The sequence below is a fragment of the Lonchura striata genome, chromosome 7 (assembly GCF_046129695.1).
Source record: "Lonchura striata isolate bLonStr1 chromosome 7, bLonStr1.mat, whole genome shotgun sequence".
Lineage (NCBI taxonomy): Eukaryota > Metazoa > Chordata > Aves > Passeriformes > Estrildidae > Lonchura > Lonchura striata.
Window position 1 is genome coordinate 15,111,223 of NC_134609.1, and position 16,614 is coordinate 15,127,836.

Here is a 16,614-nt window from a genome sequence, read left to right on the forward strand (position 1 = left end):
TTTATTGAACACTCATTGTAGTAAGCAAAAATGTTGTGGTAAATGGGGCACCCGGTGGAAAGCTGCTGTTCCTTGGTTATGCCTTTCCTCACCTGCTGAGAAAATAGATCCTCAGTTTCTCTTATTTAGGGCTGTGATTGCTTACTGTATCATAACCCAGCCCTTCTGTACTCACCTGGTGGTGTCCCAGGGCTCATTTGTACTGCAAGAAAGAGAAATTATCTTAGAAGATTGTAACCCATAGGAAGATTTAAAAGGGAGGATATATGGTTGAAAGAAGGGCATTGCAATGTGTGTAGTGCTACAGTGATTCAAAGTTCATGTCTGTGTAATGAAACAGATCTATGGCAGACCTCTGTGAGGCTTTTAAATAAAAGCTTGAGAAGTATGTGTTAACTCACTTCTCATAAAAATAGAACATCACTCATCTGGAGTGACACACTGCCACGTTGTTTTGTCTTGTGTAATGGGGATAGAACCCCTCTATTTTCTGACAGGCTCAACTACAAGTCTTAAAAGCTTTTTTCTGTTTTCCCTTGCAGTATCTGAAAAGAAGCTTCTCCAGAATAAAGCAGGGCCAAGCCTATCCCAGAGCAAGCACAATTCCTGGAGTGAAAGCCTCTCTTCAGCTATTAGGTTCATTCCTGGCCGAAACACAAAGGAAATGTCATGCAAATCAGAGGTAAATTTTGCTCTCTGTCTTTTCTGAGTCTGTTACTGGTCTGCCTGTTTTATAACTCTGGATCTGATTTGGGAGGCTTCTGAGTGTGTCTGTTGGTTGACATGTTCCATTGTTAACTAGACAGGTATTGCAGCTGAGGTTTCTTTTCTAGGCTGCTAGAAATGATCACAAAGAAATAGTGACCTGAAGAACTTCTCTTGGCAGCCTGTTCCTATAGTCTAATAATGCATACTTCCTGCATAGGACCCAATTATGGCACTGGAAAAACCTAAGCAGCCCAGATGTACTTACAGGCCTCTGCTTGGGGTGGAGCAAGGTGAGGAGATCCCAGCTTGCATCACCTACACAAACCTTGTCCTTCAGGCTCTGATGTTATCATAGTACTATCCTTACATTTTCTGCTCAATATGAAGTATTAAAGGTCCAAATTTTTGTTTAGTCCCTAGAGGTAGGGAAACAAGTCTTGGTGTATAATCCGGGGATGGCTTTGGAGGATATGCATAATTCCTTCTGTCAGCAATGAAGATGTGAACTATCTTTTCTGTACATAAGCTCCTCCTTTGCTGAAAGAGAGGGTCATTTCCATGTTTTTGCTTAGCATTGTCAAAAACAGACATAGAAAGCACTAGATAGATGTTACTTTTCAAGTGTTCTAGGGGTAGAGTAACCAGCTATAGGGTAGGGCAGAAGTGCATTGACAGAATATTCAGAGCTTCAAACCAAGCTTGTGTTACTGTGCTGCTCAACATATTAAGGTGTTTTTTCTCCTCCTGAGGAGACAAGGAGTCTGTTATTAGCCATACTTTAGGGAGCCTTACTCCTCTAGGTCAAGGTATAGGATATTGCAGCTATGTCTGGTGATGCCTGGTTCACTTGCAGGTGTGTTGACCAGGCAGACTGTGACAGTCAGCTACTGTGTCTGACAGTACCTCTCTGAGCTGCCAGGTATTTTTAAGCGTGCCTCAGAATCCTTCTCAGTCCTTAAAATCACACTGCTGCTTACAGAGTGAGCAAGCTCTTCCCAGGTACATATGCATACTGTGATGTCATACTACAAGAGTGTTGACTATTTGCCCTGGGGTCTGTTTAATTATTTTTTAAAATTAATTTTGATTATTACAGCTGATTACACCTCAGTGAGCAATGTAATTGATATTTGTAAATGTATCCCAAGGAACATTTTGTACAACATGCTTTTTGCTGTTGAAGGTTAAAGACTCTCTTATTGTTTTTTCCCTAAATATGCCCACATCATTAGTTCCTCCAGTGAAAAGGTTGCCATCTGGAAAAGGCAGCACGGAGACATTATTCAGGCACAAGTGCATGAAATTGGTGTTTCTACATCTTCTGTTTCTCTTCTGCAAGGAAGCTGCTTGTAATTAAAGGAGCTGGGTTTGGAAGAAACATTACTCACTTGGTGTTATTCCTTATCATGTCAAGTGCTGACAGCTCCATAGCTCTGACAAATTGTTCTTCTCAATGAGATATGAAGCTTCAGTTCCAAATGTTCTTCTTTCTCCCTCTCCCCCTCCAGCCTGTCTTTCAGAGTTTGATGCACATTTCAGAGAGGTGAAATATAAGAGGAAGAAAATGTTGCATTAACCTCTCAACAGCTCTCTTCCTTCACAGACTTACATTAGAAAAGTTACATTATAAGTAAATGGTATTTGTATATTTAACTCGTATTTTTGACAACTTTGGCAATCACTTTAAAAAGGAGTGTAATGTAATTTTGTATCATTTTCTGTGTCAGGTGACTTCTGTGTTTACTACTGGCCTCTGTTTACCCTGCTGCTAGTTATGGATTTATGTCCTAAAGCAACAGGCACCTGGTTGAAACATGGAGATTAAGGGAAAAATAACAGCATTAACTACATAGCAAGAAACAAAGAATTTAAATCCCATAGTAAAATAAAAACATTTGCTCCTAATTACTGAGAGAAGTGCAGACATTCACCCAGGATTTCAAAGGTGTGCCCAATAGAAAGAAATTCATTGTTTACTGGGTTATTAGCTTGATTCCTTTATCAACTGAAAAATAAACAAAGACGTTGAAGCAATACTAGTATTTGCTACAGATTAAAACAAATGAAAAACAAGCAGCAAAACATGCTCCTCTTAAGTTTTTCCCTGTGATTATTTATAATATAGGAAGAGTGCATTTGAGGCCCAATCCTCAATCAAAAAAAAAAAAGCAAAATTCAAACTATTCACTCCAGCAGAAGCTCAGACCCCACATTTCTGCTGTACTTTTGCTCATGTTCTTCATCATCAGCAAAGCAAATTTCCTGCAGTTTGGTGGCAAGTATTTGAATTAGCCATCAAATGCAGCTGTGTTTTCTGCATATTTCTGAATACACTGTGCTATCTCATGCTTTGCTTATGGCTTTGTCTGGGAGGTGTGATCATGTAGAAAAGAGTGTCATTCCATTTCTGGTAGTAGAATGGCAATGATCTGCTGTGGGGATTGTATCTTCTTGGAAGTCTCAGTGGTCATGCAGGAGCATGAGGAACATTGCACACAGTTGGATTTTTTGATGCTTACTGGTGACAGACTTGGGTAAACTTGCTGGCAGGAAGGTCTGTAAGACTGAATACAGTGCCTAAGGTTTCAAATCACTGACTTTCCTGTTTCAAAGTGAGCCTTTTGATCTCTTGCTCTTTTTCTTCCTTTCCCCTCCCACCCAGTTTTGCTGTCAAAATCTACTACAGGTATTTAATTTTTAGGTTGAAAATGACTGTGACTGTTTTTGATATCATAAAAAAAGCTACAAAAGCAGCAAAGGACTACTGTAGCAATTGTGTTTCAGTCAATGTAAATCAGTTAGAGCTTCTCCATGTCCTGTCCTGAGATTCTTTAGGATGAGTGCCTGAGCAAGGTTACAAACATCACACTTCTAACTCCTGTAAGACACACTGCCTCAGAACTGTAGACGTAGCTGTTATTCTTTACAAGAAATGCAGAGCCTTCTCAGTTTTACAGGAGGCCTGGCCGTGCCTGTCCTCTACTGTTTTTGTTGATTAATTGCATCCCTCTATGCCAAAGGCCCATATAACTTGAAATAGATAATGTCTTTTAAATCCCCTTTTTAATCCAAATCTTCAGAATGAAGAGGTTATGAAAATTCCTAATTTGTAATTGCAAAGCAAGAAACGTTACTTAAATCTTTTTTTTACCAGTCACTCAGTTGGTCTTTTATCAGCTTTTCAAGTTAACCGAGTTAAAACAAGCAAACATTTAATGATATTTCTTTGAAAAGAGCATCATTTGTGTAACATGTTTATCTTCATAATAGAAGGATAATTAACATCACTAATTATCTAATTAAGTTCATTAACTATCCACCAACAGTGCACCGTGAAGTTGACATTATGTTCTTCTGTCAACAAATGCTTTGATTTCTTAGGAAGTAATTAAAATGTAAATTAGCATGTCATTAAATGCACAAGGGAACTTTGGAATCAAATATTCATTTCAAAACTGCTCATAGCACACATTTTTTTTACTTCAATGAAAGCAGACACTTTAGTATTAATGATGTATATTAAACAATTTCCATTATAATATTATTGTCTTGTTTAATAACTGGCTCAAAGCTAAATTACAGCATGCTGTAGCAAGCTGAAAAAAAGTTTCTTTAACTTTGAACAAAGAAATTTTCATGTCCTCTTACACATATATCTGACACACTGCTCATTTATCATTTTCAGATTGTTTACAAGATCATAAAGAAATAATTCAACAGCACAATGTTAGATAAGAATAGCATGAAAACATAAAATATAGAGGTATTTCATATTATGTGATACAAATCACTGAACTTTTTGAAACATGTGGGGATCAATTCCCCACTCATTGAAGGCAAATGTTTAGTTGAGACTTGAAATATAACTGTTGTATGATAAATACAGGTCTTTAGGCTGACTCAGATTCACAGGCCCCTTTGTCTGATCCCAAAAAAATTCATTAGAGGAGATGGTGCTACAGGAGATGGTGTGTGATAGCACAGTGCACAGTAGAAAACCTATCCTAGCACAATTGTTTCTTTCTTGATTGATAGCAGTTTTATCTTAAAATCTGAAACGCAAGAGCTATCACTTACAAATTTTTTGTGGGTAGCTCTTCAGAGGGAGTTTTCCTGTGTTTTTAAACTCAGTGGTCTTCTGTGGGGGTGAAGTCCCTTCATTGAATTACACATTGCATGAAAATGGTGCCTGTTTTCTCCTGCATCTTGTTTTAAAATATCCATTTGCCTTTCAAGCTAGAGAGTGTGTCTGGTCAGGCTTAAGTTTGGATATTGGATTTCAGCAAGTGGAATTTAATGTTTAAAGCTATTGGCACCAAAGACTTATCTTCCAAGAGCTGCTGGTTGCAGAGTTTTACTTTCACATAATAGAGCTGATGCCAAATGAGTTGAATGGTGTTAATGTGGATGAAAGAGGAGTTTTATTTGGTTGCAGAAAAACCCTAGAAATGTGTGCTAACCACTGAACCAGATTATTCTTTTCTTTGCTGAATACATAGAAAAATAATTTTTCAAATTTCTTGGTTCAAATAGGTCTTTCTTCCAATTTTTTGATTCAATGTTTTGTTTATAATAATTTCAGAAAGAAATGGTTTGAATCCAAAAGACTGAAGTGACAATTTAACATTAAAAGTAAAGAACAGAAAATCGAGCGATGTCCTAGAAATCTCTGCAAGATTGACTTAAATGTTTCTTCTAGTTCAGTGTATAGGTTGCAAACTTTGCTGAAGCCTGTGACCATTCATTTCTTGTTGCTCTCATCTTTGCTAGCCAAATTAAAGTTTGCTTGTATCTATCTGTGTTCTATTTATACTTTCTGCTGCAGAGCAGCTTGAACTACATGCACTAAAAAAAACCCAGAAGTAGTCTTGTCACCTTTAAATTTAAGTCATTTTAGGAGAACTGTTATTTTTACGAGTCAGGAGAGAGATGTTTCTTTTTTTCTGTACTCTGACCCCTAAGCACATACTAATGTTTACAGAATTCTTTCATCAGCTAAAGGACTAGAAGGGCAAATTTTCCTAAATAAAAGCCATGATTCGAATGTAATCAGAAAATGCCAGCTCATGAGGCTGTTGGACAAATGCATTTAGATAATAGCATGTAATAAAGCCCAAAGTTACATATACCTGTAGGACTTCGACATTTTAAGTAAGGTGAGTGAGAACAAGTGAAGGCAAGAGACTCCCCTGCTATTCCCCATAATGCCCAAGTCTGACCTTCACCTTTCATTTCAGACGTAAAACCTAATGCTTCTGCTGTAACAGGATGGAATACGAGTCCTCAAGGGGTTCAATGAACTATCCCAAAGTCACAGAAGCCATTCTCAGAAATAGGATTAAAGAACAAACATGCCTTGACTCTCATTGCATTTTTTTTTTTTTTGTTATTAGGAGGCAAGTTATCTGTCCTCCCAGGAAATAATCTGTTCAGGAGTGTCATCTGTTCAAGGGCTGTGTGTATGCATGCACACATACAGACTTATCTTTGCTATAGAAGTAGACTGGCTTCTGTACTGCCTGTCCTTAGCTGATAAATACAGTGTGGAAGTCTCATCACATGTACACACCACACTCTAGGGTTTACCCTTTGAAACTCACCCCTGTGTGTGAGTACATTTATGATGTACTGAAATATGGAGGATTTTCTCATTAGGTCTGCTATTCCCCAACCAACTGGCAATGCCAGGAATCCATCCAGGATCCTTAGGAGCAGTTGGCACACTGCATTAGCCTCCTAGCGGGCTGAGGCGCGAAGCTTCCATGCAACACTTCACTGCTGGAACTCAGGCTGTTGAAAAGCTAAATGAATTCTGGCAAAGCAACAATAAAATGCACACAGCAATAACAATGTTGTGATTCAAAAGAGCCTGCAAACAACCCTCAGTGTGGAGAGTGCATGTGAAGGACCAGGATAAACTCCTCTTTAATCTGCTAAGGAAAACATTATCTGCCTTAGCTTAATGATCATTACCTGGGGAGTAATGGAACAATTTTTCCTTTTCTGAAATGAACCTACTTGCTGCCTAGTGCATAGTTACTTACTTGAAAAGTAATCTGGTCTCAAGATGGGTGGCTTATTGTTTGCACAGGGTGGCAGTGTACCTGGTCACTCTGTCAGATTCAGTAGCAGGAGCAGATTTGGAGATGTTACACACTTTGTCTCTATCTGGATAGAACAGGGCTGCTGCACTGGAGACTTCACCGAGCTCTAGTAGTTTACTATAGCACTCAGATGCTTCTCTGTAAAGCTGCCATGGTGGCTGCAATCCTGTCCTCTGTAGCAAGCCTGATGAGGAAGGGATTGATTGATTTAGCAAGAAAGAACCAGAAATATTGAGCTTTAATTGCACATGCTGGGTAGATGTGTGGAAAAAGGAGCATGAAAATTGTCATGAATACAAGAAGATAGTTTTCATGTCTCCAAAGAATTTAGGCTCAAAACTTTACTGACAATCTGGCTCTGTGCCTGTGTAAGTCATAGTGGTTCAAGAATGTGCTATGAAAAAAGTATTGACTTTAGATGATGCCTGCAAAAATCATTTGCTTTTGTAAGAAACTCTCTCCTTCCTGACTCGGTCACATCCTCATCCACACTGGTTAGGGCATGCAGTCCAGCAGGCAGAAGTGGCATATGGGGCTGCTGAGAAGAGCAATGCTACACCACAACTGGATGCCATTTAATCTTGAGCTGATGGGAAATATATACTAAAGAAAAAAGGAACAACTTTCTCATTATAAAATGGCATTTCCTTAGTGTTATTTCATCTCCTTTTCTGTTTGATTCAAGATGTGAAGTTTACTACATTGGGGCAATGTAATTTTTCCCATTCTAATGATGCTAATTTCTTATTTTCTTCTTTCAGAGTTTGAGCCATAGAGATTTTAAGTATTTTTAATTGTCACTTTTGAAGTTCAAGTGCTGTATATGCATTTGAATTGGTATCTGTGAATTGGTATCTTTCATGTTTGGTTTAAAGGAAAGGCTGCCCCCCTACACTAGCAGACAACCTATATACAAAGTTGTGAAATGCATACCTAAACATATCCCTAAACATAGTGATTTCTTGAATCAAAGTCCTCAGATCTCTTTTTGCCATGCACAAAGTCTTTGCTACTGTCACATATGCTATTCACATGCAGTTTATGGCATCCCTAAGAGCTCACTACCTGTTGATCTGTTTTTCTATGCCCATGACATACTGTCTAAAAACCTAGTGATTACTTGAGTATTGGTAACTAGATTAAAAGACCTTCCTTTTAGAATTGTGAAAGACCAAATTACAGGAATTAAGTATATGAACTCTTCCTGGAATATGATATAATATCTAGTACAGCAGCTGTGTTAGAGTACTCTCTGCCACTGCGAACATAAGAGCAGAAGGCACTTCCAAACTGGTTACCCAAAAGGGTTCCCCCTCCCACTACTTCATGCTCTCATCATATGCATCTTTGTGGGCTTATTAGGCTGTTTCAAATTAATTCAGGTTGGGTTTGCCCCATCATACCCCCTTTCCCTGCAGCCATGTCCTAATGGCAGAAGGTTGTGGACTCTCTGTCCATGGAGCTGTTCAGGACCAGTCTGGATGGGGTTCTGAGTATCCTGCTTTAGTGGAAGATGTTCCTGCCCATTGCAGGGAGGTTGGAACTGAGTGATCTTTAAGGTCCTGTCCAACCCAAACTATTCTATGATTCTGTGATGTTCCAGAAACTCAGCTCTTGGATTCTGTGATGTTCCAGAAACTCACTTCTTAGTTTCCCCATCTGTAAATTAAAGAATTTGCCTTCTCTCATAAAGATCTCTAAGGTGTACTGGTCAAAAGTGCTGCACAAGGGTTATAGCTGTGATGCTACATTAATGCTCTTAATATGTATGTTTATATACTTGCAATATTTTGCTCAGAAGAGCTATTGTGGACTAATATCACTAGTTCTAGCCCTTACCAACAGATGACTTAAAACACATGCTTCAAAACAAGTATGTGGGTATTATCATCCATGGGATAATTTGCTTGGCACAGTGAGGGATTTGAACATTTGGACTTTCCTTGTGTCTCTTACAAGTCCAAAATTAGTTTGTCTTGATATTTATTTTCATTTATTAAGAGTTTTGGCACATAGTTTTGTGTGCATGAGTGTTCTGTAACCCAACACATACAAAGAAAATTGCCAAGTGCAGAGCCCTCATGACATAATGTTTCTTTAGGAAAGAACTGTGGTATGTGTGCTGTCTGTATCATGCAATATGAATATATTATGGCAAGCCTGAATATTTATGAGATGCAAGAGTGTTAAGTAATCTATATATATATAAAGAAAAAAAATCAGACATAAAGCATTCCAAAGCTCAGTAGAGTTTTGTTAACTTACAAGTGAAACCTCAATAGTTTTGGGTTTTTTTAACTGTTTCCTCATTACAAACAGTCTCTCAATTGCTTTACTTGAAAGACATTATAGAAAATTCACACCCTGGGTTTCCTCAGTACTAATAATTTTCTCTCCTATTTGAGAATTCCATGCACAAGTCAAGAAAGAGATTTGAGTCTGTGATTTGTTTTGGTTTTTTAATAGGAAAAGAACTTGTGAATTCTATCACCTTTTCAAGCTCTAAATATTGGCTGGGGAATATGTGGCAGCAAAGCTATCTGATTCTACTTACAATGTGATTGCCTAAGGCTGCAAAGTAGAGAAATCTGTATTAAAAAAGACTTAAAGCGTGGTTTCCTATTATTTCCTACTATTTTACGAAAGGATTGATCAATAAGGCCCTTTAGTATGCCCTTCCCAAAAATCTGCTTTACAGTTCTTACATTTATACCTGCTTTTCTCCATATGAAACTCAAACCTTAAGTTACACTACATTAGCAATTATCAAAGCTGGCCTGTTCTTAAGATAGATTTTACTGTGGCACTGCTGTATTTAATCTACTCCATAAAGAGTTGCTCTTTTAAAAGATAGCACCTATAATTTTTAATGGAATCTGTTTATTTGTTAGAAAATTGTTTGCACTAGTTATTCATTAGGCATTACAGTATAATTGTTTTGAGTGGACACTTATTAAATGATAGCCAATGTAGGTCTATATTCTCCATGTTTACTGATTGTCTTTTTCAGATTTTGTTTTGTGTGTTGGTGTCTGGCTTGTGTGGCTGTTTTTTTCTTCAGTCATAGTCATCTCCAATTTTGTTAATTGTTCATTTCACTTTACAACCAGATGGTTTTCCTGTGAGATAAATAGGGGCATGCTCATCTGGTTGAAGCTGGCTAGCTATAGCTCATTTGGAAGCCAAAGTGGTTAGTATTCAGTTGACCAGATGTGGGTAGCAGAAGTTCTTCTTAGGACCCTTCATATGTTTCAAGGCCTAGGAGCTGGGTCAGTGAGAATCTTTGCAATGTGGACTTTGACCTCAGGGGTCTCACTGATGACCATGAGTGAAATACAGACTATGAGCAACTTTGAAACAGCTGCCAGTAGAGCACTGACTTGGCTTATAGCCTGTGAATATCTAAAATGGAGGGATTGATTTTTCTACTCTGAATGGTCTTGCCCCAAGTCCACATGGAGCCAGGATCTCAGCTTTTCTCCTATACCAGAACTGGTTTAAGAGCACAGAGATGCTGTTGCTTTCTAGGTCAGCCTTTATGGGAGTTTTATATGAATTATGGAATAGTTTTGTGAGGCCACAACTGTGATTACAGGTTTAATGATGCTTTAAACAAACAAAAATATAATTACTTCATCAGTGTAAAACAGGAGCTTCCTGCAGGGAAACACCAATAAAAGTGACTTCACAGCAGGGTTACAGACCTGGCTGGCAGCCAGCAGTAATCAGCACAACACCCAGACCCTGTGTGTTAACTTAATTAGAGCCCAGCGCAAGCAGCAGCCAGAAGTTTGCTATGAGGGACCACTGCCAGCGTGGCACAGAGTCCCTGCATTTAAAAGTTACCTACCTGACCCATGGCTTTAGGGAGTACAGGGCTAGGACTTTACAGCATGTTTAGCCTCATGCTGTGACTCACAACAATCTTACATTTTTTAAGGAAGTTCAGCTGGATGTGACAGCCTTCATATGGTACTGGGGGCACTCACCCCTCCTTTATAATCTCGCTATAGATCCTTACCCCAGTTGGAGTCTCTACAACAGACAGTTATAATTTATGCTATTTGCAGTACTAATTCAGCTACAAAAAGAGGAGCCTTACATTGTATTTGGTGTTTTCTTTCTTCTGAGAAAGTTCTGAATATTTCCAGTAATGACCATTGTTAAGGTGATGTCTGTTTATATTTGTGGTGTAAGTGTGCAGCTTGCTCTCAGGTGATTGAGTCATCTCTACACTGCAGAGCCATCAGACTTGCAGACACAGGCCATATTCCTTAATTTTTCTTGTAAAAGACAGAACAACTAATGCCTACTTCTGCCCCTCACAAGATTTATACCCGCAGCACCTTGCTATAATGTGTTCTGATGTTTCTTCTAGGGATTTGTGTCATGTATGGAACGGTACCGAAGAGTTGGGCAGGAGCTGTATGCTTCTCTGTACAAGGACCACATACAGGTAAAGGACAGGAATATTGGGCAACAGCTTTCTGTTGTTGAAAGGTTACATTTGGACTACCCTGAGCATTTTAGAAGTGAGATGAATATTGTACCTAAAGAATTGCTGAGCGTTGATGAGTCAACATTCCTCTCCTGACATTACTGCTAAAGTGTGAAAAACCGCTGTGATGTGGTTCTGGCTCACTGCTTTTGAGTTGGAAATTTTATGAAAGCAGCCACTTTCAAGTTTGTGACATTCTTTTATTTGTCACTGTATCATCTAGTCAGACAACCACTATTTTTATCACTAGTAACATCTCCTGCAGCACGCTTCCAGTGGTCAGTTGAACTGGTGTTTGTTAGACCTGCAGCACTCCTCTGCAGTGGTCCCATCTGGTGGGTTGGATAGATCCCTCTGAATCACTGGGGCAGTGCCACTGGTGGCTGAGAGGAGGGAAGTGTCCAAACTCTGGCATAAAGTGCTTCTGTCCCACAGATGCAGCAGTGTGCTTACAGCAAAGCAGCCAAGGACTGGATGATACTTGAGGAGCAGCTTTTCTACAGAGGGGGCCCATGGAGAGATTCTTCACGATCATTAGAGCCACGATGGATTCTTGATTGTTACGAGGGGCCCTCACGAATGAGGAGGAGGATTCAACATCTGAACACGCAAGTGGCAACAATGCAAAGGATGAGTGAGGTAGAAAAAGCTTTTGCAGGAGAGGCACAATGTCTGTAACAGTTGCTTGTGACTTTATAGAATTAGAGAAGCATGAAGGTTGGAAGAGACCTTCAAAAGCAGAGTCCAACCTTTGACAAACATGTACATCTCTTTCCTTTGATTCTCATCACCTGACTTCTGAATATGCTGCTCCATGTATAGAGAACCCACTGAAGAGATCTGGTTTTGAGGGGTTAGAAAGGCTGCAATGTATTTAACAGCAACAGAATTATTTTCTTCTCTTTTCTGTATAAAATCTCCCCATACAGGTGACAGTATAAGCTGTCCATGCTTTTCTGCTAGTAGTATCTCAACGATATAGTGCTTCCCAATGTATGCAGCAGAGTCCAATTAGAAGGCTGCACTGTCCTGTTACTGGTGCTGCTAAAAGTGGTGAATGGCCAAAAGGGGGAAATAAGAGTGGTTTAAGCTAAGACTGAACTGTGAATGTGGGGTATTTACTACTGTCTCGTCCTCTAATGTCAAAATGCCAAATCCCATCAATGAAAGCCTGAAGCACTTTAATATAAGGTTCTCATACCTAAAGCCTTTTTTGTGCTGCTTGGATTGTGGCAGTTTTCTGTATACTGAATAGTATGATTTTTATCCTATACCTGGCCTCATGTACGATCATCTTTGGAAAGATAATAGCTCTTTTCCTTAATTGTTTATGTTTGTTCCTTTAGGTTCCTTTCCATTGATGTTTATTTGTTCCTTTCCAATGAGTTTATTTGAATTTCCAAGGCATTTATTTGCAACATAGTTCTAAATCTGTGTTTTTCTCTGCCAACAAGGTTCTGTTGGCAAAGTTATGTTTACCTACCTGCATGTTCCACTCTAGTCACACCTAATCTCTTTTCAGGTTCTCCTAGGAAACAGAAAGGAAACAACTTCCCCTACTGAAGTGAATCCAGGTAACCTTTTACATTGCATAGTCAAGACAGTAGATCTAAACAGTCAAAGATAATTGGAATTAGGGTATGAATTTCTAGGTCACAGTTTAATCCAGAAAAAAACTCCTTATCATTGGTGCTCTGGGTGAAATTGTCAGTGTAACATCTGTGACAAAACTGATGCCAATTTCATAGGTGATATAGCAACTATCTTCAGAATTTGCTCTTCTCTTGTTGCCACCTGAAAGATTTAAAGCAGGAAAGCTATTTTGAAGTGTAAGCTTTGGGCACTTGGGTACCTGGAAAGCTCCCAGTTGCTTAAACTTGGAATAAGAGCCATTGAAAATATGCAGTATTGTTTACTTTTTACTGCAATAGGGCCTAGCAAATAAATGAGTGGAGCTTATTGTTTTAGACTCCAAACAAGATGGAACCACTATGTACTTTCTGCATGAAGCCTTAATAGAAGACTGAGTGTGCCTTTTCTGTGTGCATTGCATGAGTTTGCAAAACTTGAGACATAGCTTGGGCAAGATATAAGTGAGTTGTCTCTCTTTGGGTTTTCTTAAGATCCTGCTCAGTCCATGTCCCTAAGAGGATACCATTTAAATTCTTTTCCTAATTTCCTAATCTTCTGTAAATATAGGGATTTTGTTTGAATTATGACTGACTGAATGTATCTGTCTCTGGTTCCCTGAAATAAGCATCATTCTTCAGCAAGTCACGATTTTAATTCTCTTGCCTGTTTTTTGCAGATAAATAATGCTATTTCCCAAGGTAGAATAGATTGAGTGAAAGACTAAATTGAATTGTTTTTAGTGTAATCTGACTGCCACTAAAACCACAATCTCTTTTATACTCATATAGGAGAGCTGATGTTAAATAGAGCAGAGAGGGAGATGGATCAGACAGGAGTGGATTGTAACCAGCTTACATTCTTCCCAGCTCTACATGAAAGTTTCCATTCAGAAGACTTCTTGGAACTATGCGTGGAGAGACAAATTATATTGCAGGAGTTTGCAGAGAGTGAAAAGGTAGGAAAGATGAACTAGAAAATTTTCTCTGAGGACATGGTATTTTAGAGGGTGAATTGGATATGGAGGCCTATCTGTTCCTTTCAATTTGGGGTTCAGGTGAATTCAGGCTACAGTAGACATCATTACTCTGTTTCCTTACAGCAAATACAGTTTTCTATACTGTGTATGAACTCCTGTACAGACTCTTCTTGAAGAGCAACATTAATTCCTTGCAGTAAGGAGCTTACCATGCCCAAGCTTACCTTGGGCATGGCAAGCAAGATATTATCTTATGAGACAATGTCTGAATTTGCCTAAGACATGGCAAATTCTGAGACTCTGAGAACTCCTGTGCTGCTCTACAATCTTTACTTATGCTCAGAGCAGTGCCCACATCAAATTTATTTGTAACCTCTGGAAGAGTATGCCAGTTTTGTTGCTAGGTTGCTAGTTCAGTGGTGCTTTCATGTCTTCCTGAAGAATACCAGGAAATGTTTCCTTCCTCCTTTTACATGTATTTTTTTCTCTCCCCCCATGAGTCCTGGACAGATTCTTCCCTCTAAGGCCATGTAAACTTTCCATGCTTCTTCTTTGATGCATCCATCATGTGTTATCTATTCAAAACATTTCTGTTCTTTCTTTGCTCTTGTACTGGACTGGATGCCCTTCATCAAGGTTTCTTCCCAATATAAGGAAGAGACTTAAGGTTCAGAAGCACTGGAGGAGAATATGAGTTGTGTAAATAAGTAAATAAGGGTGACTCTTAGAAAAAGTCTTTGATGTTGTCAATTTAATTGAGACAACACCAACAAAATTGACAAGCTGGCCTCATTCCTTCATCTTTTGCAGTGTACCTGTTTTTTTCAGGGGCATCTTTCCATCAGTGGCCCAGGAGTCAGCAACCCATAGTGGAAGCCAAATACTTGCAGTATGTAAACTCAGACCTTACAGTGCTGTGATAGTTGTACACAGATATAGAAATAGCTGTTTTATTAAAATATCTCAATACCATCACCATATTTTCTTGATGCTTTGCCACTGGTTAAGGGGTCACACTTGTGCTCTCTAGTATGACTTTCTCAGAGTTCTTGATGCAGTCTGTTTCTGTAATAGAATTAATTTCTCTGCCCCTCCTCCTTTTGCCCCTTCTTCCCTACACCTCTCCCCAGCAGAAGGAGACAGACATGAAAATGTGAGGCATGATTTCCATGCACTGATCTCATTTTGAGCCTTCAGGCTGTCTGTCTCTTCTCCATGTAACTCTGCAGGGAGCCATCAGAAATGCCAGGCATGTTTTTTTCCAGCAGCAGTCACTGCCTCGCCGAGCTGACAGAAGTATTAACAAAAGCAGCAGGGGGTGACATTAGCTGTCCTGTGCTCACTTAGTGCACAGAGGTCCTGCCTTGTCAGTGGCTGCCTCCTGAGCTGTTTGCACTTTAAGCAGGCAACTGGAGCCATTTTATTTCCTGCACCGCTCAGAAAAGTCATTGAGTGTGTGTCAGTGTGTTTGAGTTTAAGTGAATGTGTTCCCTAGTGCATCTGAATGAACAGAGTAATCAAGAGATGCATGGCTTTGGGCAATACCTTAGATGGTAATTATTCAATTATTTTGTGTCATGTTTGCTTCATTGATTAATGATTCTAGTAGCTGGTGAACTGGGTTTTGATCTGTTTTGACAGAAAATGAAAGTTTTTGTTTAATTTATGATAATGTCAGGCTCCTTGGTGTTTCAATGCAAGACTGAATATGCAAGACTCGCAGGTACAGCACTGACCTGGTGGAGATTCTGCAGTACAACTCAGTCAGATCTTTGTTACTCATCAGCAATAATATAAGTCACATTCCCCAAATGAAAAAAATTACTTAGTTCAAGAGCTCTTCAAGTAACGCAGATCTATTCAATAATATAAATGTGAAGAAATAATATAAAATTGAAGAAAGGGATTGTTACTATTGACTGTTTTGGATAGTGCACAATACTTGGGCTTAGAGTTTAAGGTTTGTGAAAGAGAGGTTACGTGTTCTTCCCCCTCAACAAGGTCTACTAACTTGCCCTGGTTCTGCCTTAGGCAGAATAGCACAGTGGTTTTTTTGCCAGATCATACTAGTGGTCATAAGCCTCCTTCATGGTCCACATGCCTCCTATACCCACACACATGATCTCTGGGTTTGGTGAGGTGGATTTCTTACAAGTCTGGATTTCAACTCTGTGTCTGTGGAGCTGCTTTATGCATCTGCCTGATATTTCAATATTCAGTTACCTTCCTTTTGGGAAGAAGCAATCTTTTTCCTATTTAATTACTTCAGGAAACCATGTGGTTTGCTAATGTGAGCAGAATTCCCCAGTATTCTCAGTGCAAGCATACATGTCTCTAATCACATAATGGCAGGCACTCCAGTCCAGAGTTCTGTGGTTGGCATATCCCTGCAGAGACAGATATTCCTGTGGGAGAGGTGATGGAAAAATGCCACCTTCCTCTTAGATATCATTTAGAGGGGAGAGAGATTGAAGAGATTTTCATGAAAAATTGCCCACAGCAATCTCCCAGGGCTGGCTTTTTTCCCTTAAACCGAGAATGAGGGAAACAACCTCCTGTGCCCACTAAGTGATTTCAAAATGAAGCGCCCTGTTTGTTGGTAAAGTAATGGCTTTTCAGTAAACTATTTAAGTGTAGAAACAAGATTTTATGTAATTTACTTATGAATTTAATATTTATGTTATCCTAACATTAAA

General features: G+C 39.1%; 1 protein-coding gene across 1 annotated transcript in view; it reads left to right on the forward strand.

Annotated features, from left to right (window-relative positions):
* The window catches only part of WDFY4 (WDFY family member 4), a 118,266-nt gene that overhangs the window by 53,709 nt on the left and 47,943 nt on the right, over window positions 1–16,614 (forward strand). Inside the window, exons 39-43 of the mRNA XM_031505246.1 lie at window positions 543–682; window positions 11,191–11,268; window positions 11,746–11,949; window positions 12,833–12,884; window positions 13,731–13,897. Of these exons, the coding sequence (XP_031361106.1) occupies window positions 543–682; window positions 11,191–11,268; window positions 11,746–11,949; window positions 12,833–12,884; window positions 13,731–13,897 (641 nt within the window). The remainder of the gene's footprint in view (window positions 1–542; window positions 683–11,190; window positions 11,269–11,745; window positions 11,950–12,832; window positions 12,885–13,730; window positions 13,898–16,614) is intronic.